At 60.4% G+C, this 26,733-nt stretch overlaps 9 protein-coding genes across 9 annotated transcripts; all 9 read right to left on the bottom strand.

Annotated features, from left to right (window-relative positions):
* Window positions 1-721: 721 nt before the first annotated feature.
* On the bottom strand, window positions 722-1,645 carry LMJF_23_0542 (hypothetical protein; the record flags this gene model as incomplete). Its single annotated transcript, XM_003721748.1, has 1 exon — window positions 722-1,645. One exon carries the CDS (start codon window positions 1,643-1,645, stop codon window positions 722-724), a length of 924 nt encoding a protein of 307 aa, XP_003721796.1.
* Window positions 1,646-3,247: 1,602 nt separating this feature from the next.
* LMJF_23_0540 (putative acetyl-CoA synthetase) lies at window positions 3,248-5,365 on the bottom strand (the record flags this gene model as incomplete). The annotated part of the gene is made up of 1 exon (XM_001683326.1): window positions 3,248-5,365. The coding sequence occupies one exon, from the start codon at window positions 5,363-5,365 to the stop codon at window positions 3,248-3,250; it is 2,118 nt and encodes a 705-aa protein (XP_001683378.1).
* Window positions 5,366-7,013: 1,648 nt separating this feature from the next.
* Window positions 7,014-7,871, bottom strand: LMJF_23_0530 (ribosomal RNA methyltransferase-like protein; the record flags this gene model as incomplete). Its single annotated transcript, XM_001683325.1, has 1 exon — window positions 7,014-7,871. The coding sequence occupies one exon, from the start codon at window positions 7,869-7,871 to the stop codon at window positions 7,014-7,016; it is 858 nt and encodes a 285-aa protein (XP_001683377.1).
* Window positions 7,872-9,511: 1,640 nt separating this feature from the next.
* LMJF_23_0520 (conserved hypothetical protein) lies at window positions 9,512-10,576 on the bottom strand (the record flags this gene model as incomplete). Its single annotated transcript, XM_001683324.1, has 1 exon — window positions 9,512-10,576. The coding sequence occupies one exon, from the start codon at window positions 10,574-10,576 to the stop codon at window positions 9,512-9,514; it is 1,065 nt and encodes a 354-aa protein (XP_001683376.1).
* Window positions 10,577-12,912: 2,336 nt separating this feature from the next.
* LMJF_23_0510 (conserved hypothetical protein) lies at window positions 12,913-13,209 on the bottom strand (the record flags this gene model as incomplete). The annotated part of the gene is made up of 1 exon (XM_001683323.1): window positions 12,913-13,209. One exon carries the CDS (start codon window positions 13,207-13,209, stop codon window positions 12,913-12,915), a length of 297 nt encoding a protein of 98 aa, XP_001683375.1.
* A 712-nt stretch (window positions 13,210-13,921) lies between these two features.
* Window positions 13,922-14,776, bottom strand: LMJF_23_0500 (conserved hypothetical protein; the record flags this gene model as incomplete). Its single annotated transcript, XM_001683322.1, has 1 exon — window positions 13,922-14,776. The coding sequence occupies one exon, from the start codon at window positions 14,774-14,776 to the stop codon at window positions 13,922-13,924; it is 855 nt and encodes a 284-aa protein (XP_001683374.1).
* Window positions 14,777-15,817: 1,041 nt separating this feature from the next.
* Window positions 15,818-16,654, bottom strand: LMJF_23_0490 (conserved hypothetical protein; the record flags this gene model as incomplete). Its single annotated transcript, XM_001683321.1, has 1 exon — window positions 15,818-16,654. One exon carries the CDS (start codon window positions 16,652-16,654, stop codon window positions 15,818-15,820), a length of 837 nt encoding a protein of 278 aa, XP_001683373.1.
* A 3,132-nt stretch (window positions 16,655-19,786) lies between these two features.
* On the bottom strand, window positions 19,787-23,971 carry LMJF_23_0480 (conserved hypothetical protein; the record flags this gene model as incomplete). Its single annotated transcript, XM_001683320.1, has 1 exon — window positions 19,787-23,971. One exon carries the CDS (start codon window positions 23,969-23,971, stop codon window positions 19,787-19,789), a length of 4,185 nt encoding a protein of 1,394 aa, XP_001683372.1.
* Window positions 23,972-24,951: 980 nt separating this feature from the next.
* Window positions 24,952-26,001, bottom strand: LMJF_23_0470 (conserved hypothetical protein; the record flags this gene model as incomplete). Its single annotated transcript, XM_001683319.1, has 1 exon — window positions 24,952-26,001. The coding sequence occupies one exon, from the start codon at window positions 25,999-26,001 to the stop codon at window positions 24,952-24,954; it is 1,050 nt and encodes a 349-aa protein (XP_001683371.1).
* Between the last annotated feature and the right edge of the window lie 732 nt (window positions 26,002-26,733).

The following is a 26,733-nucleotide window of genomic DNA, read 5'->3' as shown; positions in this document are numbered from 1 at the left end:
TTCCGTTGGCCCGTCTTGTGCCGCACAACAACACCGACAAGAACCAAAAGACTGAGGGGCGTGCACACACACACACACATATATATATATATATATATACATGCACATGCGTATGCCCGTATGACAAGGAAAAGCAGAAGGGAAGAGACTCGATCGTGTGCATGTCGGCGGGGCTGTGATGATCATGGAGGTGCGCGTGCAGCAACAGGTGCCTACTGCCTTGGAATGTGCAGTATTGTCCACCTAAAGGCTTCGACGGCGTGCGTGTGTGCCGTGGCAGACATCCCCCAGCCCTGAGAGAGGGAGAGAGGGCGGAGCACCGTAAGGCGGCGGTAGCGTAGCCGCGCAAAGCACCAAAGGCGATAGCATGCAACACCGCTGGCGTAGAGGTACACCGCAGCGTACACACCCACACACACAAAAACGTGCGCACTTTTCTCTTTGCTTGCATCTGATTTCTCCGCATGTCGGAGAGGAGTGATAGTGGAAGAAGAGAGGTATACGTGCATGTGTGTGTGTGTGTGCATAGGGAGGCAGGCCCGTAGGGGGGGGGGAGGAGCGAAAAATGAGCCGCGCCACCATCGAAATCCTCCCCAACTTCCTGCCCCCCCCCCTACGGGCCTGCCTCCCTACGCACACACACATGCACACGCGCACACACAAGAGTTGAGCAGCGCCGCCATGCGGCGCCGCGGTTTTACCGCTCTGGTCCTGCTCGTTTTCAGTAATACAGTGCCTGCCGTACATCGTCTAAAGTCACAACGCCGTCCCCATCAACGTCCAGCTCGTGAAGGACGACCGCGAACTCCGCCGGGTGCATTTCTGCCAAGCGACACAGATCGGGGTCTTCCCGAAGGAGCCCATCATCTTCCATCACGCACACCTCGGCAGCGTGGCGTAGGTCGTGCACGCTCCATACCCCATCTGCGTCCGCGTCGATCGTCGCAAAGAGCTCTGGAATACTGACATGGAGACTGCTCCGTGTGGCGGCGCTGATCGATGTGGTTGCCGCCATCCCCGAGGCTCGTCGAGAGAGTTCAGGGTACACCAAAAGAAAGTACACAAAGGCGGAAAAATCCATGCCCTCCGCTGCGACCGCAGAGGGAGGTGCCGTGACAAGTAGCGGCGCCACCAACGGCGATGAGTTCGCCGATGCAGTGTCACTAATGGCTCCACAACCTGGGCTGTGGTCTGCACCGAGCTTCGTCGAGGATTCAAAGGCACCTTTGGCGCCGGTCTTCTGCGCCGTGGCACCGCCTTTCTTTTTTCTCTGACGTGATGAAGGCTGCTGACTTGTAGTTGCCGTCGCCGCTACGGGAGAACGAGTCCCCTTTCCCGCCGGAGACTGTTGGCCGTTGGCAGGACCGTCTGACAGTTCAACTTCGTCCTTGACAGCGACAGCAGCGGCGCTACCCAAGAAGCGGAGTAGCTCTCCCACGTCATGCTGCGACATGGGGGTGCCCATCTTCACCATAAGCTGCTGCAGCCCAGGCACCGTGATAAAGGGCTCCTTGTTACTGTTCGCCGGCAGCGCATCTCCTCTTCCAGCGTAAGTATCAAAGAGACGCCCCGCTTCCTCCACAAGCGCTGTCGTAAGGTAGTAGCGCCGCGCTAGCTCCTCCACGGTCTCCGCGGTGCGCGACATCGCTTCCGGAAGCCCAGAGAAATGTTCGTCTGTGAGTACTGCTTGTGTGCACGCACAGGTGCGATTCTTTACTTGTACGCTGGTCGAAGCCACCCACCGAGCGGGAGAGGCGAGGATGGGGTGAGGGAAGTTGGCAGGACAGAGGTGGTGGTGAGGGAAGGTGGCAGAGACCATTTTCATGTGCTGAGCGGGATCAAGCACGCGGTGAAGCCGCACCAACATATGTGCTGGAGGCATGGCTGCTGTTTCTCGCCGCCCCTTTGCAAAGATGTGCGTGAAGGCATTGCGTTCGCAGCCCTCTCGTGACGTGGGACGCCTCTCCGTGCGTGGCGTCAGGGCGCAGTGCGCCTGCTCCCGGAGGGGGGTGGTGGGCCGCGGTGCCCCCGCCACTCCTTCCAACGCCGGGCCACCTCTGGTGGTGACGGGCACGTGCCCACGACATGGCGAGGTCAGTGGGAGTCATCGCTGCTGATGTCGGCGGTGAGGTCCTGGATGGCGGTGCGTGGGGGAGACCCGCGACAGTGAGCACACGCTTGTGCCATCCACATGATGTGCGGAGTGTCAGCACCACTCACGCGCATCCCACCCACCCACCTCCGGCCCTCACACGGCTTCCCAGTGTGGTGGGGAGGCCGAGTGCCACCCCCTAAAGGCGCACGGGGTGGGGACCGGCATGATGGAAGGAGCGGCTGTTAGGCGGGTGGGCGGGCAGAGCTGGAGGCATGGGCCGCGCTGCGCTGCCTGAGTCAGCGCGTGGCTGTGGCGCTTGCGACCGGCCGTGGGAAGGGGGGCAAGTAGGGCGTTGAACTGACGTTCTATGGCAGAGAATTGGGCACGCTGGAGACAAGGAATCTCGCCGGCCGAGAGATTCGCACACGCACATGCACCGTACGCGAACCTTCTTTACGGCGGAGATATTCGTGTTGTGTTTTGACCGACGTGGCACCGGTCATGCAGGGGAGGAAGAATGCCAGAAAGAGAGGGGTGGAGAGGTGGAGAGGGTGGGCTGGGGAGACATACACACACAAACACAGACACAGACGCGCAGAGGAGTCGAGGATGGGCGGGTAGGGGTTGCCAAGGGCGGGAGGCATGGGTGGAAGCGAGGAGCACTGCATGTGACTAACGTTCTTGTACGATGGCAAAGATGAAGCCATCCGATCACAGAGGGGAAAGAGGGACGAGGAAAATAAGACGAACGAAGTGGAAGGGCAGAGAAAGAGATGGAGATTGGGCGTGCCGATGATGGCACATCTCCGTGCTTGCCGTCTTTGTATGTCTTCGGCTTTGGGCTGACCGTCGCGTCTGCTTGCCTGTAAACGATGAGGCGCGAGAGGCGTACGCGCATCTGTGCCAGTAAGCGGATGGGCTGGCGTCTGTCACTCTGTAACTGAGGGGGAGGCGCAAGGGAGTGCACGTTGTGTTGCAAGGCGAGAGGCAGCTCACCAAGGGGTGATGGTGGAAAAAATAGGCACAGCGAGGCCAGGCGAACGGACGTCAGCCCCTTGACTTTCTTGCAGAGCCGTGCGGCTTGTCTTTCCTTTTTTCTTCAACCACGCGTGCGTGCCCCTGCGCGCGCTCTCCGATGTTTTAATACAGCCTCTAGTTGCGAGGGCACAGCCTCCGGTGCTCGGCGATGAGGTCCTCAACAACGTCGGGGTTCGCCAGCGTCGAGGTGTCGCCCAGCCCCGTGTACTGCCCACTGGATACCTTGCGCAGGATGCGGCGCACAATCTTGCCGGAGCGCGTTTTCGGCAGTCCGACGCGAGCCACCTGCATCACGTCCGGTGTGGCCAGCGGACCAATCACCTTGCGCACAGTCGCCTTTACCGCCGCCAGCAGCTCGGGCGTCACCTCCGTCCCCTGGCGGAACGTAAGGAAGACGTAGATGCCCTCACCCTTGATGTTGTGAGGGAAGCCGACCACGGCGCTCTCCACCACTGCCGGGTGGGTGTTGACGGCGTCCTCGATCTCGCTGGTGCCGATGCGGTGCCCGCTCACGTTCAGCACGTCATCGACGCGGCCCGTGATCCAGTAATAGCCGTCCGAGTCGCGGCGAGCACCGTCGCCTGTCATGTAGTACCCGTCCACGTCAAAGTAGGTCTTCTCAAAGCGTGCGTGGTCGCCGTAGATGGTGCGGGCCATACCTGGCCACGGCGCACGAATGGCGAGCAGGCCCTCCGCTGGGCCCTGCTTCTCATTCAGCTTCATGGGGTCGAGAATAACCGGCTGGACACCGAAGAACGGCAGCGTTGCACTACCGGGCTTCATGGGGGTGCAGCCCGGCATCGGTGTAATCATGTGGCCACCCGTCTCAGTCTGCCACCACGTGTCTGACACGTCGCAGTGGCCCTCGCCGCCGACATCGCGCAGCCACTTCCACGCCTCCACGTTGATCGGCTCGCCGACGGAGCCCAGCACACGCAGGGTGCTGCGGTTGCCCACCTTGACGTAGTCGTCGCCGGCCTGCATGAGGGAGCGGATTGCGGTGGGCGCGGTGTAGAGAATGGACACCTTGTACTTCTCGACGAGCTGCCACCAGCGCGAGTAGTCGGGGTAGTTCGCCACACCCTCGAACAGCACCGACGTGGCGCAGTGGATCATCGGACCATACACGACGTAGCTGTGGCCTGTGATCCAGCCAATATCAGCCGTGCAGAAGTACACGTCGTCCATGTGGTAGTCGAAGCTGTACATGAAGGTGGTGGAGGCGTACACCATGTAGCCCGCCGTCGTGTGCACGATGGCCTTGGGTTTCCCGGTGCTGCCGGAGGTGTAGAGCAGGAACAGCACATCCTCCGCGTCCATCCACTCCACCGGGCACTCCTCGTGCTGCTCCGGCGTCAGCCGCGCTAAGGCATCGCCGTACCAGGTATCGCGGCCTTCCTTCATCTTGCAGAATTGACGGTTCATGTTTTCGAATACGAGGCACGCGATGGACATGCCTTCCTCCTCACACACCTTCAGCGCCTCGTCTGCCATGTCCTTGAGAAGAATCGGCTTTGTGCCCCGCGCCGACGCGTCGGCGGTGATAAGCAGCTTCGCCTGGGCGTCTTTCAGACGTGAGCTGAGCGCTTGAGCCGAGAAACCGCCGAAGATCACGGTGATGACAGCACCGATGCGGGCGCAGGCGAGCATGGCCACTGCAGCGAACGGGATCATGGGTAGATACAGGCCAACGCGGTCGCCCTTTGTAATACCGTACTGGTGCTTCAGCACGTTCGCCAGCTCCACCACCCTCGTGTACATGCTGCCGTACGTGACCTTTTCCGTCACACTCGGGTCGTTGCCTTCAAAGTAAAAGCACACGCGATCCTTGTGCGCCGGCAGGTGGCGGTCCAACGCGTTGTAGCAGATGTTTGTCACGGCGCCCTCGAACCATTTCACAAAGATGGGGCCCTTGGATTTGTCGAAGTTGTACGACTTGACGTGCTGGTCATCCGGCCAGGTCGTCTTCCAGTAGAAGTCGCGCCGTGCAATTTCGGCCCAGAAGACGTCATTGTGCTCGATGGAGTACTCGTAGATGCGCATGCGGGAGCCAAGGTGGGGGCCGACGTGCGACTTTGTCCGGTTTGCCTCCGTCGGCTCCACAACGTTCGTGTCCCGCACACTGTTAAACTCGCCTACATGCTGGGTGGCGGGGGGCTTGGTCGAGGAGTGCAATGATTGGCTTGTCGAGCCCGACGACAGCGGATGCAGGGAGTGAGGATTGTCGCTCATGGCCGAAGTGGAGGTGCCGAGGCCACCAATACTACAGCTGGTCGAAGTTAGAATGGAGCTCTGCCAAGGAGCGGGTGTTCACGGAAGACCGTGGTCACACGCAAGCACGTGGGCGCGCACGAACGCCGTATGTATAGGCACTGGGCGTCTGGTTAGTACTGCGTGGGCGTGTGCGGAACGGGACACACACACACAGAGAGAGAGAGAGAGAGACGTGCGCTGGAAAGAGAAACAAACAAAAAAAATGTGAGCTGAGGGGATGGGGAGGGGAGGAAAACGCGTGAAACGACAAGAGAACGGGGAAAACGAATCGAAGGAGCCGAGGGGTACACGTGCAGCCGGGGAAGGGTGGCGAAGAGACGGAGGTTGATATACCCTTCGGGTGTGCAAGAGAGAGAGAGATCGAAAAACAACGATAACGCACGATATTACTCGTAATACGGAACTCTATATTCGAGACAAGGACCCGATGAAAGACAGAGAAAAAGAAAACACTGACGGACTTCAGTCACGTGATTCACACACTATGAGTCGCACCTTTTCCCGGTATATTTCTTCGTCGTGGTGCTTTCCCCCTCCCCTCCGCACGAGAGTCCGTTCACGCTTGCGGTGTCTCTGTACCTCACGATACAGTGAAGTCCGATGGTGATGGTGGTGGTGGGGAAAGGCGAAGAGGAGGTGTGTGTGTGAGAGAGAGAGAGGGAGAGGGAGAGGGAGAGGGAGAGGGAGAGGGAGAGGAGGGGCACTTGCGAGGGCGACGGGAGAATAAAAGGCAGCGAGGAAGAAGCAACGGGAAGGGTGGAGACGAGAGGTGAAAAGTTGTTCGAGTGTACGTGGTCGTTTGCGTAGGGGACAAGCGTGAAGAGACGAAACAAGCAAACCACGTGGAAGACGAAGACGGAAAGGCGAACGCGCGAGGGCAGGGGGAGGGGGAGGGGGAGGGGGGGGAAAAAACAAAAAGAGGAGCGGCCACACAGTGTCGAAGAGAAGGGGGATGGCGGGGGGTCACGGCGAGTGAGCGATGCGGTGGCAGGGGAAAGCGAAGAAGGGGCAGAGGAGGAGGGCGCTTTGCGCTGGTGGTTGGTTGTGTGCTTTTGGTTCCGTGTTTCGGTCTTCTTTGCTCGAGAGACGCAACCGCGTAAAGGTGATAAACAAGGATGACAGATAGGGAGGCGGGAGGGAGAGAGAGAGAGGGAGGGGGGGGGGGAAAGGGGGGAGAGTTCGTGCGTGCATGCTCGAGTGCGAATTTACCTGCATCTGTGTATGTGCCCGAGCACCTCTGCTCGTCAGAGAAGAGGCGCACGCCACGCAATCAGCCGTAGCGCTGCATGCTGCGCCTACCCACGAAGTAAGTAGACTTCATGATCTGTGTCCGTGACATGTGGAGCCGTTCGGCTTGCCAGTGTATGTGTGTGGGACATGCAACGGGTGCTCACACGCCGAAACAGATTTTGGATTGCTCCTTCGTTTTTCATGTTGTGTTCACCCACGGATCACGTTGTCTTCAACACTGGATGCGAAGAGACAGATAATGAGGCGAGGTGGTCTTTCAGCAGGGTGACAACTACATGCATACGCGCGCTGCCACTGCGCAGGCTCTCTTGTAGCAGTCTTTCTTCCATCCTCTTTCGCTCTCTGCTGTAGCACCTCATCCCCGCCGCTGGCGCCGTTCCGGGCGACCGAAACCCGGCCAGTCGTCTAGGCCGAAACGACCCCCACCGCTGCTGTCTCCACTAGCTGTGCCCATGACCGCTCTCGAGGAGCAGCTTTGGGTGGCAGACGAGGCCGGACGCGGCGTTGAAAGCTTGTCCAGCGCCACCAAGAAAGCCTCATCGCTGTGCATGCGGCTCGCGGGCGGCTTACACGCGTGCACAGTAAGGAAGAGTCGGGACAGGCGGCACCACAGCTCCTCGTAGGCGGCGCGGCTCCCGAGGACTTTGCATGCAAAGTGCCCGCCAACGCGTAGCAGCGGAGCACACACGTTGATGGCTTGCAGGTTCAGCTGCGCAATGCGCTGCCGATCTTGGGAACCGCCCATTCGGTTAGGGCACATGTCCGACGTGACGACATCCACTTTGGTAAAGCAAGAGGGGGACGACGCCGCCACTGCCGTCGTTGCATCTCCTCTGCCGAGAGTAGCGCTGTGATGGGCAAGGTACTTCACAAGCTTCTCTTGGGTGGCAACGTCTGTAAAGTCTCCCTGCACAATGACGGCATCCGGGATCTGCGCCTTGATGGGCAGAAGATCGACACCAAGGAGGAAGCAGCGGTCGCCGGCCCTCTCACGTATCACCTGACACCACCCGCCCGGACTGCAGCCGAGGTCTATCGCGATGCGTGTGTGCTGGCGGTCGAAGAGGTGAAAGCGGTCGTCTATGTGTGTCAGTTTGTACGCGCTGCGCGCGACGTAGCCGTCCTGGCGCGCCTTGGTTACAAACGGATCCTGTGACTGCCGCTGCATCCACTGTCGGCTGGTGCCCTGCCGGTAGACGAGTGTGGCACGCATCTCCCGAGCATGCAGCTGCGTTTCGCGGCGGCAAAATCATGATGAAAGGAAGAGAAGAATGAGAATTGGCTGAGGGTGGTGGAGGGGGGGGGGAAGACATCACGCGGTGCTGTGGCACACCTTCCGCACGCGTGAGGCCCACTCCCTCTCCGTGTCGTCTCATCACATCGTTGCCGCTTCAAGTAAGCACTCCAGGACACGCACACACGCACACACAAAGACGCACACATATACACGTGCACGTCGGCGTGACATACGCGTCTCACACACACACTCTCTCTCTCGCTTGCTCTCTCTATGTCGTCATGGATGAAGGCCTCTTCGTCGTGCGGCTTCGTTTCGTCCTTGCTTCCTGCGTTCCAGTCCTGAGGATGCTGGCCACGTCAGGGTGGAAGCAAGGGTCTGCCACTGACTTTTGTGAGGAAGCCAAGCAACCTGCAACCTGCCCTCGGGTACGGTTGTGGATACTTCTGGTGCCGGCGGGGAGGTCTGGGCCGGCGCAGGTCCGAAGAGACTTGCGGCCATGAGGATGCTTGTACCAGTTCACTACACATCAAGAACTAAACACACATTGGCACACCCACCTCTGTCAAAGGCGTGCGGATGCAGAGAAGGGCGGTAGCCCCCCCCTCACTTCCTGCGGCCACAGACTCATGGCACCGTCCCGCCCGTCGCGGCACATGCAGGCAAGCCATCCAGACACGCCTCTCCCTGACAACACGATCTTCCTGAAGCAGGCCCCGTGATCCTTAAATGCGCGCACTGCGCGCAGGCGCCGTCATGCACAGCCAGCATGGTATATCGCATCCGAGCAAGGCATCGCGAGGCCAGCAGAGCGCGGGTGATAGACGATAAAGGACCAAAGAGATGCACACCACCCAGCCGAAAAGTGCATGCTTGCGCGGCGTGCAGCATCGCCTGCATCCGACCGGGTGGGCTGAGGAGGCACAGATACCAAAAACATGGCGAGCGCACTCCCAATTATACCATAGGTTCCTTCAGATGCCACGGTGGAGCGTCTCCACGCCACACTATGTGGTGCCGCGGCCTGAAGCGACTGAGGGAGAGGCATGGCACACAGGCGGCAGGGTGCAGCATCTCAGTGGGTCCTGACCTGAGACTGGCCAGTTTCCGCCCCGAGCTCATCCGGTGCGCGCTTGAATGACCCTCTACTTTCCCTCCGATAGACGCCGCCCACCCGAATCAAGGCGTGCAGTCTCTACTCAAGACCGTCTGGCGCCGATCGCGCAGCACGCATGCGTATGAGGGACGAAGGGGGGGGGGAGAAAAGCCCGCCAGACGCGTGGCCCCGGTTCGACGGTAGGGCGGTTCGTCCTAGAGGACGAGGATGTAGCTGTGACGCGATAGAGGTGATGAGCTGTGGTTGTGTTATGCGTGCGCATCTGTTGACTTCCTCGTGGTCGAATAGACACACTGAAAAGAAAAGCAGACGCAGAAAACAAGGAACATCCCTCGAGTTTGCACTTTAACAGCGGAGCAGACGACGGGGAGGGGGGGGGCTAGGTGCATCGACCCTTCGCCTTCACCACTACAGCACCTTTGGCCCCTCTCCTCCTCCCACACACACAAACGCTCTTACGCCCCCTCCGTCCCCCCTCACCCCCTTACCCACTAGGCGGCTACGGGAAAATTTCCTGCATTCCCCATATGAGCTTGAGTTCGTGAGGGGCGGCACCGTACGTCATGGTGAGCTCCTCCCCCTTCGCAATCGGGCGGAGGGTGCGCAGGCATATGACCGGCCCTGTCACGGACGCCGTCTCGCGATCGGGCACCATGACGGCGACGTTTTCGTGGTCGCTGTGGTTGCACATGTCAATCACGGGGCATAGGAAAGAGATGGGGTCTCTCACAAGCGAGGCGTTCGCACCGCCGCTGCGGACGCTGCCGTCGCCAACACTCCCTGAGGATGACGGTGGTGGGAGCGCGGCGGGGGCGGCTGTGGCCTCGATGTCGTCCCAAGCGCGGGCCAACGGCGTCAACTGGAGGGCGTACTGCAAACACGCTCGGTGGTCCACGGGGACCATGCGACTGTAGATCATGCACAGGGCGTAAATGATCACAGGGCGCACCTCGGCCTGGGTCAACTGGAAGTGGGAAGCGAGCGAGGCCTGGGCGCTGCGGCAGATCTCCGGCGCGTCTAGCCACCCTGCGAGGTGCGCGGCGAATTGCTCAAAGTTTCCTTCATTTCGCGGCATGAAGTTGATGTACTCGATAGCGTCGCCGCCTGGTGTTGCCGACAGGTGTGCCGCGTTGTAGTTCTGCAGTAGCACGAGGTACGTCATGTAGAGAGCGAGGAGAAGCTGGTTGTGCCGGATGAGGGAGCGGTCGGCGATGCGGCTGTTGTACGCACACGTCAAGCTACTCAGAGCCGATTGCACCTCCGGTGCGAGCAACTTCCAGAACGGTTCACAGCGGAAAGCAGCGCCGGGATGCAGACATGCTGTGACGGGCATCATGACTACGTTTTCATCCTTCGCGATGTCCCTATTCGCGATGAGGCCACGCAGGAGGTAGCTGCCAGGGCGGGAGTGTGTACGTTGCGGAGGGGAGCGATGCACGTAGCCGATACGGCACCACCCACGGGTTGTCACGCGATGGCGCTTGCAGTAGCCAATGAAGGACTTGGCCAGCACCTCCGGCGAGTCGAGCACTCGCAGCATGTGCCGGCTCTCGTACGAGGGCATCGGCTGGCCTGGTGTGTGTGCGTGGTTCCCCGTACCGTCGCACTTGCTCGTTTTAGCGGTGAAGTGGGTCCGATCGGCAGCTGTGTGCGCCAGTGCGCCTGTGACAGGAATTCACGAGCTCTGGCGAGCTTCTCGGAAGGAACGAGGAGCACCAAAAAGTCGCCGACACACGCGCACTCGCTCACAGATCAACGTGCAACGAGTGTCTTCCCTCGTTTCGTGCGTTCACCTCCCCACTGCACTCTCCAGTGGCCGCCACTCCCCTTCCTAAAGCGTTGCACCTCGTTTTCTTCTTATTTCGGTGGCGGCTGCCGTTTCACGCATCGCGTGAAGGAAAGTGGCGGGCGGGCGGGTAGGTGGCGATAATGAAGAAAAATAGCTTAAGCGTCAGTGAGCCGCGCGGGTGCGTCAGAGGTGATGGTGGTGAGGAGAGCGGGAGAGCAGGCGATCGAGGAATAGGACGACGGGAATAGCTGTCCTCAGGCGTTGCATCGGAAACAAACAAAATGAGGCCATGGGTGCCGCACTTAGAACACACACACACACACACATGCACACGCACACGTACACACTCACAAGGCAGTCACGGAAAGGGGGAGGGAGGCGTACTGCTCACCTCAAAGGTGTCTTCAGCTTTGCTGTTTTGGTGAGGTGCAAGTTATCTGCCGCCGAGTGCAGGAGAGTGAGAGAGGCATGCGAGCACACACGCGCGAGCAGCGGACAAGGGCAGACGGAGGGAGCACACCGTCACACAGACACGTGATTACAAATCTACGATAGCTCGCGACTAGTGAGCCAGCCACATCTTGTGGTCGCAGAGCTGAGAGAGATGGACATGAGGGGGGGGGAGGGAGGGAGGCTTGCAGGGGTTCCATCACTCAGCACGAGAGAGCTGTACGGGGCAGCGCTTCTTCGCTTTCAAGCAATGGACAGTGACAGCCCTCTGCGCCACCGGAAGATGTCCTCCAGGGACAAAGAGTGAACAGAAAAGACGGCGCGCGCTCGAGAGAATGCGTGAGAGAGGCAGACAGCTAAGAGAAGGAATGAAAGGAGGGGGGCGGGTGGCAGGGGCAAAGGCCGATCTCGTCGAGAAGACCGTATCTGCGCCACATCAGCGCAGTCCTGAAAGCATCAATGAGCACGGAGGAAAGGACAGCAGCACCCCGCGCGCGCACACACACACACACATGCACACGCACACCTACGCATGGAAACCTGTCTGCAGTGAGGACGTTGCGCGTGGAGGTGAATGATGCGTAGCGCCTGGATGGCGGCTCTGCAGATGCGGTATTCGAGCTTATGTCCCGCCTTGTGGTTTGCGGATTCGTTGCCTCGATCGCGCCCATTCCGACCTTTTCCATGTGCCTTCTCTGTTTTCTCTCTCAAACACGCACATGCGGGTGCGCTCTTTTACCTTGTCGCCCCAGCCTCGGCGACACGCCGCACTACTCACGGCTCCAGCGAAGCACCGCAAAGAACGGACACCCGCACATGCGCCGACAGAAAAGGAACGAGGAAAAACCCCCACAGTTTGCGAAGAGCCGCCGTAGGAGCGTGAAGAGGTGACTCCCACCTCCACGGACCACACACACACACACACACGTATGATAATGTGCTGATGCACCACAGGCGCATTATACCTTTTCTCTTTCGGTCCTTTTGTCACCCCTCCCCGACCACGCTGATGGATTCCTGACGCGGATGCTGACGAGCCACCCGTAGCCCATACATACAACACAGAAAGATATATAACGTGCCACCACCGCGAAGCGCGCGAAGAGGCCTCGGCTAGACACGAAGCAGCGGTGGGCGGGGTTGAGTGCCATCAACATAGATGATGTCCTTTTCATTCCTCCTGCGTCTTCACCATTAGGCACAGCGTACGCGCGCGCGCGGCATTACACGCTGGGCGCAGAGGGCGAGGAGCGGGGATGAACGGAAGCCACAGCGAGAGGGGAGAGGGGCATGCTTGTCGAGGCTTTTGTGGCTCTTGCGCACCGCGGTAATGGCCGACATGGAGGAAGAAAAGGACGCTGGAGTGCGCCTGTGGTGTGTGCGTTGCAGTGGTTGTGGTGGTTGTGGTGGTTGTGTGCGTGTGTGTGTGGGGGGGGGGGCGAGAAGTGACGTGGACCTACAGCGCACTGCATCCACGTTCGACTCCATCTTTGTGACGTGCGCACCTCTCTCCCACGCGATACGTGCAGCATACCTGACCTTCCATCTCTTGCGCATGTTCGTCCGCCCCCGACATCCCATTCAACCCACAAGAGATACCTCTGCTACAGCTCCCGATGGCACTGTCCCTTGCGCCTTGTTTTTGTGTGCTATATCCATTTTTATAGGAAGGGGAAGCGCGACTTGCAGCTGTGGTCCTTGGACGGCAGCGAGGTGGTTTTGATATAAGCCTCGTTGTACTCCTTCATCTTCTGGTTCTTCAAACTCCTGCTGTAGCCCTCCATGGCGTTCTGAAACATGAACATCAGCTTATCGTGGGACACATAGAGGAGGTGCAGGTCGCGCTTCTCGCGTTCGGCCGATGGCATGCTCTCGCGTAGCAGCCCCTCGTCGTAGTTCGCCTGCAGTCGCTCCACGCGGGCTTCATTTGTGGTGAAGGCGGGCTTGTTCATGGGCATAATAGCGTAGGTAGGGGGTAGGGGTGATGGTGTGTCCGTGCTTGCACGGCTGCGCACGGAACCGGACAAGAAGGGATGTCTGTGGGGCGGAGGTGTGGGGGTGGGGTTGCAGATGGTTTGTTGATATGCCAGGGCGCCGAGTGATGATGCGCTGCGTTCCTTTTCTGAGAGGTTGCGCGTGTGTAGGTGCCAGCTGAAGAGACGGAAAGGGGTGTACACGAAGAGGGGAGAGACTGATGAGCACGGGTGAGATACCGCAGACCGGCCGAGTGGCACGGAGCGGATTGCCAGCAAGACACATGTGCAAGTGCTGCCCCTTCCACCGAGGCCTACCTACGTACGCGCAGGCTAGAGAGGGAGGGGAGACTGTGCTCACTTCCACGCAAGCGAGAGCACTTTTTTGTTCCACCCACAGACGGAGGACAGCGCCACGGAACAGAAAAGGATACAATTTGCTACTGAAGCGCACACCTCGCGGGGCGTGCGGGTTGTGGGTCGAAAGTAGCGGAAAAGTACATCCCCCCACGAATGCACCCCCCCCCCACACACACACAGACACACACACGCAGGCGTGCTCTCCAGCCCACAGAGACGCCGACACCGCGGTGATTTGTGATAATGCGCATACGCGATGACATACCCACTCATTGCTGTGAGCGTGCTCGCAACCCAGGCGAGGGCGTGTGCTACATCTCTTCAACTCGCTGTTCCCCTATTCAGCGTAGTAGTCGTCGCCATCGCTCTCCGATTCCTGTGGCGACGACGGCAGCGCAGCACCGGCGCCGCGGCGGGCGGAGACGGAGAACGCAAAAGCACCCATTACCACTAGGGCCAAGATGAGCTCTGTCCATGCTTCTCGAACTTGCGCGGCAGAGAGACCGTCCGTGAAGCTGTCAGCCCAGTAACCCAGAAAGGCTGTGTAAGCAGCCGAGAGAGGTGGCAGCGCCGGCAGGAGAGCTGCCAGATAGACGCTCAGCAGTTGCCCGCACACTACCGCCGGCGTGTAAACCTGGCTCGACAGCTTAAAGTAGAAGACGCACACGAGACTCGTGTCAATCAGGTCATTCGGAAGAGCGGTGAGCAGCACAAGGAGGAAGAAGCCGGCCGCTGTGGCGAAGAAGCGGTTGACATGGTTTTTGCGCTGATTGCGATAAGGCTCACGGTAGACCAGCTTGAGTAGCGCGAGCTCCGCGACGATAGCGCCAGCGGCGTAGACGAACTTCGCCGTCGTGTGCTGCAGCACCTCATTGCCCTTCGCGCCGCTGACTGCCGGTGGCGGCGTGCGCACACCACGGCCGACCATAACGAGCGACGCCGCACCATGAGCGAAAATGGGCGCCAGCTCGAGCACTGGAGGTGGAACGCAGGGAAGCACTTTGGCTGCGATAGGGGCTAGCGCGTCTTCAGCGGTGTGGCGTGCCCGGGCTGCGAGGGCGGAGAAGGGCCGTGCGGCAGCAGGGATGCTGATGCTACTGCCTGCGTCGCTGGTGGCGGCGACGAGGCCAGAAAGACAGCACGACAGCACCGCTCCTGCTGCCACGATGACAAGCACGAGCTGTGCCTTCATCTGTTGTTCCTTCTTTCGTTCTGCGGGTGCTGCACGTGCGTACGGGAGCAAAGGTCTGTGCTCGCGTGTGTGTCTGTCAGCGAAAAAGAAACACTTCCTGCCGTTGCACGAGTGCACCAATGTGGAAGAGGAGCGGGAGGTGGGGGATAGGTGAAAAGGCACGCAGAGTCGCCACAGGGTGAGGGAGGAGCAGCACGCGGCGAAGGGCGGTGGTGGTGGATACAAAGTACTGAGAAGCATCCACAAAGCATTCGTGTGTGTTGTGTTTCTTTTTATTGTTTGCTCACCTTACTGTCTCTATCCGTCCATCGGTTAGCCCATGTAAAACTGCTGTCGAGCTCTCCAGCACCGTCCATGCTTGCACCGCGTTCACCGAGCACCCGGCAGGGAGAGCTGACACACCGAAGGCAGGAGGGGGGGAGCGCGTCGTTCCGTAAATCTCGTGCGCCCGCTTCACGCCTCCTAGACGGCGCACCCCTCCCAGCTGTGCTGTACCTCTGTATCCGCCGCCTTTCTTACCGGCACCGTGTATTTGTGTGGGCTATGCTGGTTCCGGTGCCGGCTGCCTTCTCATGCTAGCGCATGCGTGTGTGCGCGTTGGTAAGCATCGCCTCTCCTTCTGCTCCCAATCAAACAACGGGATTTTGGAGAGTGGCGTGGAGTAAGAGGGAGGGAGGGAGGCAGAAAGGAATAAAGGGAAAGGAGGGGAGGCGGAAGGGGGGGGGGCGAGGGGCAGGGGGAGAGGCCATCCGCTCACCCCTTCCCCACTTTCTCGCCCGTCACGGAAGTCATGACAGACACATAACGATGAAGACGAGAAAGAGACAAAACACAAAATACCGACGAGCTGAGCCCGCACGGCTGCGGAGGCCAACTGACAAGACAACAAGAGAACAACAGCAACCATATAAAAGCACGCACGGTGCGAGAGGGCTCTCCCGATGTTGAGCGCGCACCCTCCCACCTACCCGTCCACTGACCCATATCCGGGGCATCGACTCCCCCACTCCTCTTTTTATCCTCTTTCATGAGCTTCACCAGCTACGCCTTCAGTGACTCCAAGGGATCGACCGGGTTCGCTGGCAGGTGCGAGTAGTACACCACCGTTGTGTACTTGTTGCAGTAGCGCGTCGTTACGCCCATGACGGCGTGGTCCTCGCGGCGCTGGAAATACACGTGGTTGATCGTGACGCTAAGCGGCAGGGGCAGGTGCTCCGGCGGCACGCGGGAGCTGTGCTCTGCGCCAGCGTCCATAACCGCCATGCGACCGTCGCGGGAGCAGCGCACGAGCGTGGGCGGGGTATTGAGAGGGGTGTACCGCAGGTGCAGTGGGACAATCGGCGGGTACTTGCGGGACTCCTCGAACATGATCGGTTCCTGGCCCCAACCCTCCCCATTGTCCATGATGTCGTCGTCTTCCTTTGTCGTCAGCAGCACGTCGTTTAGGAAGATAGTGTTCGCCGGCTTGCCGTCACGCGCCGGAACTGGCTTCGGCAGAGGCTGCGTCACTGCTAAACCGACGGGTGTCTGCAGTGTCTGCGGGGGGACAGGCACGTCTGACGAAGCCATCCCCGGTGTCAGCAGCTGCGTGCTATCCACTACCTCCATCCCATTGACAAGGAAGCGGTAGTTGTGGTTGCCAGGCGGGAGCTCAAGCAGCGCGTAAAAGGAGTCCGCGCTCGGTGTCATGGGCAGCGGCTGCCAGTTCATTGCCTCCACAGCAACGTACACAGGCTTCCTCGACTCGATTAGCGTACGCACATCCTGGTCCTGGTAGCGCAGCACAATGGGGAAGGTGGTGGCGGGCACGTTGCCGGTCATGCCGCCAGTAGCGCCGACGGATCCCGACGGCAGGCGCGGCAGCGAGCTTCGGCTCATGCTGTGCGCGCTGCTGGGGTCGGAGTGGCGCGTGGCTACGGTCGTTGCGCCGGCCTGCTGCAGCACGCTGTCGCTGACCGCCGTCGGCCGGACGCAGGTGGGCCGGTTGGCGCCGCTGACACTCCTGCTGGGCAGGCCTACGCGGCGCCGCTTCGAGTCTTTCGTGTTCGGCTGGCCCATTGTTCTGTGAAGCGGGCACAGTTGATGGGTCGCTACGGTGGATGAAGTCCCCAGATCGGGCTGTCACGTGCGCACACCCCCACGCACAGAAGGCGCAAGGAATACGGTGTGCAGGTCCCTGGCAGCGGCGACGGAACAAGGGCGCGCGCCCCTCCCCCCAAACAAAAAGACCTCTACGAGTGCACGCGCAGGATACGCACCCAAACAGAAAAGGAAGTGAGGGAGATGGGCGCGAACGAAACCAAACAAACAACCATACAAAAGAAAAGAAAACGCAAGTCGACCGCAACGGAAGAAGGGAGCAACGCGTAAGCAAAGGGCACGCAGGCACGCGCTACTGTGAACGCGATCGAGTGATGTTGGGGTGGCGATCGAGGGACGAGAGCAGAGGAGCCGAAGGACGAGCAAGGTGGTGGTGGTGGGGAGGGGGAACAAAATGGGAAAACGGTTGTTGCGTGAGCGGGCAGCAGAGAGCAAAGGAAGTCGAAGGAGAGGAACGAAAGGAAGAAGCGAAAAACAACAACAAAAATCGGCAGGAGAAGGACTGGCGGATGTGAGAGGAACGCGCGCAAGACGTGCGTGTGCGTTTCCGTTTTCGTACTGCTGCTGCTGCTGTTGTTGTTGACTTTATAAGAACACACGTGCAGGTGTATGTATGTATTTGAAGGTGTATGCCTAATTACCTATGGGCCAAGGTGCTGTCGTCTCCTAACGAACCAATTTCAGTGTGGCTGACGAAGATATACGTACGAGGGGTGAGGGTGTGTGCATCACGGGGATGATGGTAGTGGAGCAAGAGGATTCGGAGAAGAAAGTTGTGACAGCTACACAAGGAGAGCGAATAGTGGCAGCATGCAGACATGCCACACACACACACACACACACACATATATATATATAGGACAGCAGCGATGAGACGCCTCGTCGCCCTCTCGACAACCGTGCACGCCCTGCGGAAGTGCGCACGGCAACAGCGGAGAGACGGTTCTGTTATTTTCGATTTTGTTTTCTTCTTTTCCGTTGGCCCTTGGCCCAGCTCTCGCTGAAGAAAACAAGCAAACACAAAAAGAAACGAAGGCGCGTACGTACACACAGTCACCCACCCCCATTGGCACTAGAGGAAGGGACGTTTCCGAGCAGGTCGGTATAGGTATCCACTGCACGTCCTGTCTGTCGCTGCGAAAGCAACCATGTCGTTGCACCCATCTTGTTAGTGCCAAAAAAAGGGGTGCCACGAACGTCCCCCTCCCCCCGCACCCATCCACCCTCATCTCCAAGGGCGGGAAGACGGAGGGAATGAGAGGTGGTGTTGCAGGCAGGCAGTGCCGGGTACAACGCCCCTCCCCCCTCCCCCTCCCACTCTACCCTTCCTCACAAAAACAAAAGAAGACAGCAGTAATAGCACTAAAGAACATCGCGTTCCAACTAAGATACATCCGTGCCTCCAGCACCGATACACCCACATGCACACCAGCGCCGTGCGACAGGAATGCATGAAGAGGGGAGGAGACGCTGCTGAAGAGAAGCGGAAAAACAACAACAACAAAAAGGAGTACGTGTCACGAGCAACGCTTCAGGGGCGGCAACCAGAAGGATACGAGAGGCGGTGGCACACACCATCGCCGGGACAAGGTGAAAAACAAACAAAAAACAACGCAGCAACCTTCTCAGTCGCACACCATCGATGGTGCTGTCATGCCGCGAGCTTGGCAGGTGCCTCTTCCCTCTCTTCCGCCGCTTCTCGCTCTTCTTCCTTGTTCTCAGCCTCACTCCGATTCTCACAAGCCTCGGCAACACACTCGTCGCAAGCAGCGACACCATCAGCGGAGGTGGCAGCGGCAGGGGCAGGTTTCGATGGAGCCGATTTGGAAAGGGGCGGTGATGCGCTACCCGCCGCAATCTGTGACAGCAACTTCATCCGTTCCTCTGCGGTAAAGGGCTTGGTTGAGACTTCTTCACGTGCTCCAACAGCGGCGGTCGCATCATCCACGGAAGGTGCCACTGCTGCATCGTGCTCAGCGGACTTTCTTGCTGTCGCGGCAGTGCGAACGGCTAGCAGGCGAATGCTCTCCTCCTGGGCTTTGTGCAGTCGTCGCATGATCATCACCTCAGGCGGCGGCTGGCTCTCCGCTAGCAGCTGCACCCTCTCCGAGGCGTTCGTCGGCACCCCGACCCCGTACGCGCGACCGGCGCGCAGGCAGAGAAGCTGCTGATAAAGGTATGCGGGCGTGGAAGAGGGCGTTGGCGCAGAGTCATCACCGGCGGCGGCGGCGCGGCAACCGAGCTGCTCGTTGATCTGCTCTTCGTACCTCTCGATAAGCTGTCGCTTCAGCTGCTCTAGTTCGACGGAGGACGCCGTCATCTTCGTGAACACGTGTCTTCGATAAAGGAATAGAGCGGAATGTACAGGGCGCAGTGCGGGTTGTCGGCAGCGTCCTTCAGTGCCAGAGACGACGATGACTTGCGTGCGTAGATGCTGCGCAGAATTAGGGCCTTTGTGGTGTAAAGCAGCCGGCGGTGTTGTTTGAAAAGAGGAGAATCAAGATGGAGGGCACCGAGAAGGTCGAGGGGGGTCGTGAGGATGTGGAATAAGCGACGTTTCTCTAGTCGGCATCGACGTGGTCACGGATAGGTGACGTCGTGCGCAAGCGTGTCTGAGGGGTCCAGTCAACGGTGCCGCTACAGGACTTTGCAGCGCTGGGAGACAGAGAGAAGTTACGAAAGGGAGATAAGGATTTCATGGCGACTGCCTTTCCAAGCGAAACACATGCACACGAACATGTAGACAACCCAAGCACACGAGGGAGAGCGCATCGGTGAAGAGCTAGCGAGCCAGGAAAGCGAACTGAGTGGGAGGAAAGATCAAGGCATTGGCACCCATTGCAGCATCTCCACGCCACCAGCTACCCCACCCTCCCTCCCGCTCTCTTCGCTCTAAACGTGGCCAGGTGGTCACCCTCGGACCCACTCACACTTCTCAGGCGCACTGCTGCCGCTACTGCTGCTGCTGCGCGAGGGCGGGAATAGCGAGACATGGTGATGGTGGCGGTGCTGCGGCTGCGCCGAGACAGCGCGGACGGCAGCAGCGTCCACACCGAGCCGCTCCGCGAGTGGCAGAAGGGTGGCGGCCATCACATCGACAGTGTGCTGGAGCATTGGTAGCGGCGCGACACTCTCCTCATGTTGTTCGAGTATCTCCAGCGTATCCACTGTGTTCGACTGCAGCTGCCGCAGCGCGTGCTGAAACTGGTGGAGTTGGTGAAGAAGGAATAAGAGAACGTCCTCAAGGCTGTGTATGGGTGGCTGTATGGAGCAAGAAACGCCTTTCGTGGCCGCCACCGCTGCCTCCGTCGCTGCGGCATCACCCTTCTCCGCCTCGCTCGCTCCGTTGCCCTCGGCACTTCCGGTAAACTGCGCGGCGGCTGCCGCAAAGCGGCCAACGACATGTTGTAGTTGATCGCGAAACGCCCCCAACATCTCTGCCGTCACAGACACCGAGCTGTGCGCCTGCTCCTCCAGTTGGGCGAGCCGTTTATCGATGTCCTCCATGTACAAGCGCAGCTCCGCCACAGCATCGGGTACCACGAGCGCTTCGTCCGTTTCCGCTGCGGCGGTTTCGTCAGCGTTGGCGAGTGACGCGACGATGTGCAGGTCTGTCGCGCGCTCCCCCACCTGCTCTGTGGCAGCCATGCGCTGCGTCAGAGAGTCGACGTCCGCACGTGTGGCTGCCACGTCGTTGCGCAAACCTGCCAGCTGCTCCTCAACAGCTTTGTACACCATCTGCTGCTGGTCCAACTTCCTGTGCAGATCTTGCACCTTCTGCGTCGCATCCGCCTCGTGGCTTGCGCTGACCTCCTCCACTCGCGCCTGCAGATGTTTGTGGCGATCCTCGACGGCACGCAGCCGCCGCTGGATCGGGTCCAGCTGCGCCGACTGGTTCGACTCGACCACATCGACGACATCCTGCACGTACGTCTGCAGCGTCGGCAGCTGCTGCCGCTGCACCGATTGGAGGGCGCTGCACTTTTCGGCAAGCTTGGCGAGCTCCAGCGGGACGCTGTCTGTTTCCCTCTTGAGCTCAGCCAGCTCCGTGGTGATGGTGGTGAGCTGCTGCGCCGTGACGTGACGCAGGCCTTTTTCGAGGTCCTCCTGACGCTCACGCTGCTCCTCAAGCGCTATCTGTAGGCTCCGAACGACATTTAGCATCTCCTCTCGTGCAGCCGCAGCAGACTCCATCTCTGAGCTTGAAGGAGGAACGGCGGCAGGCGTTTGATCTGCAAGGCGCATCTCACTGAGCTCGGTGAGCCTCTGCTGCGTGTCTTGCATCGATGCCTGCAACACCTCCAGCGTCTTTGCCTGTCCCACAAAGTGAGCTCGCACGTCAGCCAAAGCAGCTGTGTTCTCGGGCGCCAACTCCAGGTGGTCTCGCAGACGACGCGCGAGGTGCTGAAGACACGACTCGTTGGCTGCAAGGTGCGTGATAAGTTGCAGCGGGGAAAGGAGCTCTTCCACTTGACGCGCCGTGCGTGCCGACTGGGCGTCGATGGACGCTGCCATTTCGGAACACGTCCTCGACACCGCACCCAGCTGCAGTTCCATGTCATGCTTTAGCGTATCGTGCCGCTTCCTCTCGTCGTCTGCCTCGGCGTGCATGCGATTCTGCAGCCCTTCCAGACGTTTTGTGACCGACGTTATTGCGTCAGCGATAGTGAAGGGCACCTTAGCGCACGTCTCCTCCACTGCCTCGAGGCGGTTGTCGAGAACCTGAAGGCGGCTGGCTAGCAGTTGCAGGCTGTGCTGGCCCTCCTCCGGGCCTGAAGTGCCGACCATGGTGATCGGCGCCGCTGTCGCCAGCGCAGGAATGCTCCCCCCCTCTGCAGGCGGCTCGCGCACAGGCGTCAGCGCCACCACGTTCGACGCCCTATACTGTTGCTGTTGAACTTGCCGGACACGGTCCATGAGTTGCTGATGCTGCTCCTCCGCGGCACGCCGCTGCAGGGTCTGTTGTGTCCTGAGTTCCTCAAAGAGCTCTTTGTGGTGAGTGAGCCGCTGCTCGAGCACCTCCCGGGTGTGCCGGGCGCGTTCTTCGTGGTACTGCCTCGCTTCCGCCAGCTGCTGCGCCCAGCTGCTGTTCAGCCGTATCCGGTCTTCCTCCGCCGTCTGCAGCTTGCGCTGCGCTTCCTCGATGTCCTGCTGCACCCGGGTCAGCGGAAGTACGCACGTCTGCTGAATGAGTCCCTGCAGCGCCTCGCACCTGGCCCGAACGCCTTCCACCGCGGGTGGCAGGGTTGCCTCAACCGAAGCGAGTGCCGCCTCCGTCCGCCGTAGACGCTCATCCGCGGACTCCCCTACCACGCGAGCTCGCTGCAGCGCCTCCTGCTGTTCCGCCAGTGTCTGCTGCAGCTGGCGGAGCTGTGTGTCGGTCTGCTGCTGACGTTCTCGGTGCATCTGCTGCGTGCGCTCCTCCAGTAGCCTCACCTTGGCATCCCAGACATCCGCCAGCTCCGCCTTGGCTTGTTGCACTGCCTCTGCGACGCGGGGCTGGACGCTGCTCATGTCTGTCCGCAACTGCTGTATGTCACGCGCGCAGCTTTGCCATTGCTGATCCTGCGGCGTTTCCACTGATTGCGCCTTCATGCTGGCTTCGACTGCCGCCAAGCGCATCGCAGCTTGCTGTCGCCACGCATCTGCGCCGCCAAGGTTCTCTTGCGCCATGGTCTGTGCCTTGCGCACTTCATCGTGGAGGGGCTGCAGCTGCGTCCGCAGCAGAGCGGTCACCTGATCACGCGACATCCACTCGCTGCTGCCACCTCTCTCCTGCTCCTCTACTTGCTCGCGCACCGCGAGCAACTCACCTGCATCCGCCTTCCCTTGCACCACGCCGCAGAGTACTTTGTGCTGCTGTGCCAGCCGGTCCACTTGCGCCTCAACGTCGGCACGGTACTCCTGCAGCTGCCTTTGCACGCCGCGCAGCTGCTCAGCAATGCGGCGATCCACCGTGGCAATACGCTCCTGCTCCTGCTGACTTGACACCAACGCAGCGACGGCGGCACTGCCAGACGCATCGCTGCTATACGTGCGTTGCCACTCTGACAACTGTGCCTGTAGCTTGTGGATGTGGGAGGATAGTCGTTGCTCTGCTTCGCGGCACTGCTGCTGTGCATGCTGGGCCACGGTTTCGCTTGCCGATGCGATATGCAGCGCCTTCTGGAGATCCGCTTGGGTGCTTGACTGCAGGGCAGAGAGCCGCAGCTTCAGCAAGTTTTCCGCGCTATCGCGGGCTGTTTCCCGTGCCAACGCGCGCACCTGCGACACCTCGGAGCCCACCTCCGCCTTTACCAGCTCGCGCAGCACGCTTGCCACGTGTGTCTGCCGGTCCTCTGCCTGCTGCTGCTGCCGCGCGAGGCCTGCCTCGAGTGCTTCCACGCGGGCCGCGAGCGACGCCGCGGCACCGGCAGGCATCGTTGCGTCATGCGTTGGCCGGGCAAATGCACCAGACACGGATATGGAGGTCGCGCCATCCGCAGCCGTGGCTGCACTGCTTTCTACGCTCTTGTGCTGACAGTCAGACTTGCCCCCATACCCGAGTCGCCCCTCCAGCGCGCGCACAGACTTCGTCAGCGCCTCGTTCTCCGTCTGGAGCCGCGTGATGAGACTGCGCATTTCCGAGAGCTCGGCGGTGGTGCGGTGAGCCAGCGCACGGACGCTGTCGGCCCGCTTCGCCTTCTCCAGCTCCAGTTCCAACAGCGCGCCTCGCACCTGCGCATGTACGAGCTGTAGCGGTGACGACGACGGGCCAGTTGGCCGCGGATTCGCGCAGCCGGCTGCCGACGACAGCAAGCGTGACCGCCGCGCGGGGGTCGATGGATCCAGTGAGGTCGGCGTTGGCGGAGACGGGCCTGCCACGCGCGCGGCACGGTAACGGAGGTGCTGTGGCAAGGGCGGTGGTAGACTCAAATCATGATCGAACACATCTAGAGCGGGTTGGCCGTCGTGGCGGTTCGGTGTCGCACCAAGGTAGTCGTCGACTCGGCGCTTTGCGCGATCGTAGCTGTCACGACGATGCTGCAGCTGCTCAAGCGTCGCCTCCGTGGAGCGCAGCGTCCGGTCGATAGAGGATTGCCATGTGGCGTCCATGGAGTGGAGACGGGAGGGAGAGGGAGTGGCGGAGAGATGACTGAAAAACGATGCCTGGCTTCTTGAACAACGACGATGTCTCTATCTCTGTGAAGGTGAAGCGAAGATGGATGAATAGAAGGTGCGCCGTAGAGGCGTGCGCTGCGGATGGGGTGCGCGCGCCGGTCTCGACACACACACACACACACACACACAGATAGACGGAGAGAGATGGGTGCACTCTTCACCTGCTGATGTAGCGGAGAGAGAGCAATGAAGAGAGCGGGGGGGGAGGGGGGGGAGCAGGTGAGATGTGTCTATGCGCGTGTGTCTGCACACGTGGAAGGGGTGGTGAGTCTATGCGTGAAAAACGCTACCGCTGCGGATGCTGCTTCACCGCTGGTGTGTGGCTATACCGTGGGTGCTTCAACACGACTGCCGATGGGGGATGGGCTGCGCTGCAGGCGACTGCGTGCATGTGTGTGCACGTGGGGCAGAGGAGTGTGTGGGTGGAGTTGGGCAGAGGCGTGCAAAAGAGGGCGTAGGAGCGACTTTGTAACTTCGATATATGTGTGTGCGGCACGGCATCACACACGCACACACGACGGGTGACGACGCAAAGCCGAGCAGCACGGCAAAGGCGGCGAAAGGGTCATGAGCTCGGCGGATGGAAGAACAGGAAGCAACGTGATACGCTGCTCTGCCCATGCTTAGACAGCGTCAGGTCATGTACTGCCGTCTGACGAACGCACGTGCGCCTCTGTAGAGAGACAGCGAGGGCGGTACTTTCTGTGTGCATGTGTGTGCTTGTTCTTCATGATGAGCGGCTGTTGGGGTAGCAGACAGGTGTAGTATGTCGCACACACATATACACACACACACACACACACACACACACACACACACACACACAACACCGTTTCCGTGACGCGCTAAGGTCGGTGTGTAGGCGTGCGTGAACATCACCCGTGTATGGTTCTTGTGAGGGTGGGCAGTCCTTGTCAGAGCATGAAGATATCTGCCTCGCTGTCGGCAGCGTCAGCAGTGCTTTTTGAGTGTGCAGCACCGCTCCCGCCACCGCTGCCCTCCTTCCGCTCTGCGGATGGTCTCGAAGAAAACCTTTGTGCGACTTCTGCCGGCTGGGCGACACCTCGACAGGCTGCCGCGTCCTGCACGACGGCAGGCGTAGAGGTGGTGCTCTCTCCTAGTAAACGAACGGCGTGCACTGTCATGTTCCGCTGCGAGGTCGCGGCGCTGGCAGTCGGCACTGCTGCTGCAGATTTGGTCACTATTGCAGCTTCGAAATGGTCATGGCCTTCCGAGCGGGAGCGCTTGCGTGGATCTGTCGCGCTCGCGACGACCGCCTCCGTCGTCGAGTGCTTGCCAAGTCCGTGCTTCAGGACTTCGCGCACATACTGCAACTCCTCCTGCAGCCGCCCAACATGGTGAGTCATGAGCTGCTGGGTCTCTATGAGTTGCTGCCAGCAGAGCAGCTGACGCTCTTGAAGCGCAACGAGGGCCTGACACCACTCAGTCGGTGGCGAAGGGACTGGATGAAGTGACGGCGGCGGTGGCGGAAGGGGGTGCAATGTGGTATCCCCATTGACCGCCGCACGCGTCGTCGGTCCCGCGCCTGCAGGCGTTCGGCGCTGTGCGGAAGCAGACTGCAACGGCAGAGACCACGTTGCAGGCTGCGTGAGGGCGCGACGACCCTCGTAGATGTGCTGTGTTCCGCCAAGCACGCCACTGGTGTCCGCCGTGGGGCCCAGGTGGAGGCGACTACGACGCAAGGCAGGTGGAGGGACGTAAGGGCCACGCGCGTACCGAGCCTTCTGCTGCGCCACAGTCGCCATGGCTGGGTTGATCGATGCGCCAGAGGCGACCGTGTTGCGAGCTTTCGGCAAATGCTGCGACTCCGACTGCAGCTGCTGTGTGGCGCCGAGCGCGTGCAAGTACGACGACTGTGTCAGCGCTGCCGCTGAGCTCGGCATCCGCGGGTCGGCTGTAAGACTCCATTGACTGCGGTGTCTGTTGGCTGGCTCCGACGACATGATGGCGAGGAAAGTGGCGCAAGCTTGGGGAGCTTGTGCGGGTCGGCCCAAGGCGAGCGCGTGCGGCACACCATGGTCGCCTTACCTCCACACACAAGAGGGGAGGGTGAGGAAAGGGCACCTCGAGCGACGGCAGTGGATAAGTGCGCTTGCGTGATTCTGTGCGGGGCTGCGTTGACCACTACACGCGTGTGGGTGCGTGTGTACTGGGATTTGGTGAAGGGAAGAAGAGGTGGCGGATAAAGGGAGAGCAGCCAAGGGGTAAAGGCGGTGACCATGAGCGCTGAGCAGCGTGGCTCGCACACTTGTCAATCTTCTGCGTGCATGGCCAGTGTTCTTTGCCATAGACATGGCGTAGACACACACACCCACACACACAGAGGGAGACGCATTGTATGCCGTGCGGCGGGTTGGGCTCGGTCTGAGCTACTCTTTGCCCCTTCAAGGCGTGGCAAGTGTGGACCGACCGAGACGTGAGGGAGGGAGGAGGGGGGAGGGACTAAAGCATACACACGGACAGCGGAAAACAAATCCAAAGCAGTGATGCGACCAAGGAGGCGCTTGCAGGAGGTGGGGAGGGCAGACGCCACGAGACGCGCAATATGTGCGCACTGGGAGGAGGGAAGGGAGGGGTGGTGTGTGTGTGTGCGTGTAAGGGGGGGGCGCTTCATTTCTTTTCGTTTTCACGCCCCGCTGCTTGCTGTCGTTCGCATGCCTTCAGCGGTGCCCGGT

This window comes from Leishmania major, chromosome 23 (genome assembly GCF_000002725.2).
Source record: "Leishmania major strain Friedlin complete genome, chromosome 23".
Lineage (NCBI taxonomy): Eukaryota > Euglenozoa > Kinetoplastea > Trypanosomatida > Trypanosomatidae > Leishmania > Leishmania major.
This window is presented reverse-complemented; position numbering and strand designations above follow the sequence as displayed.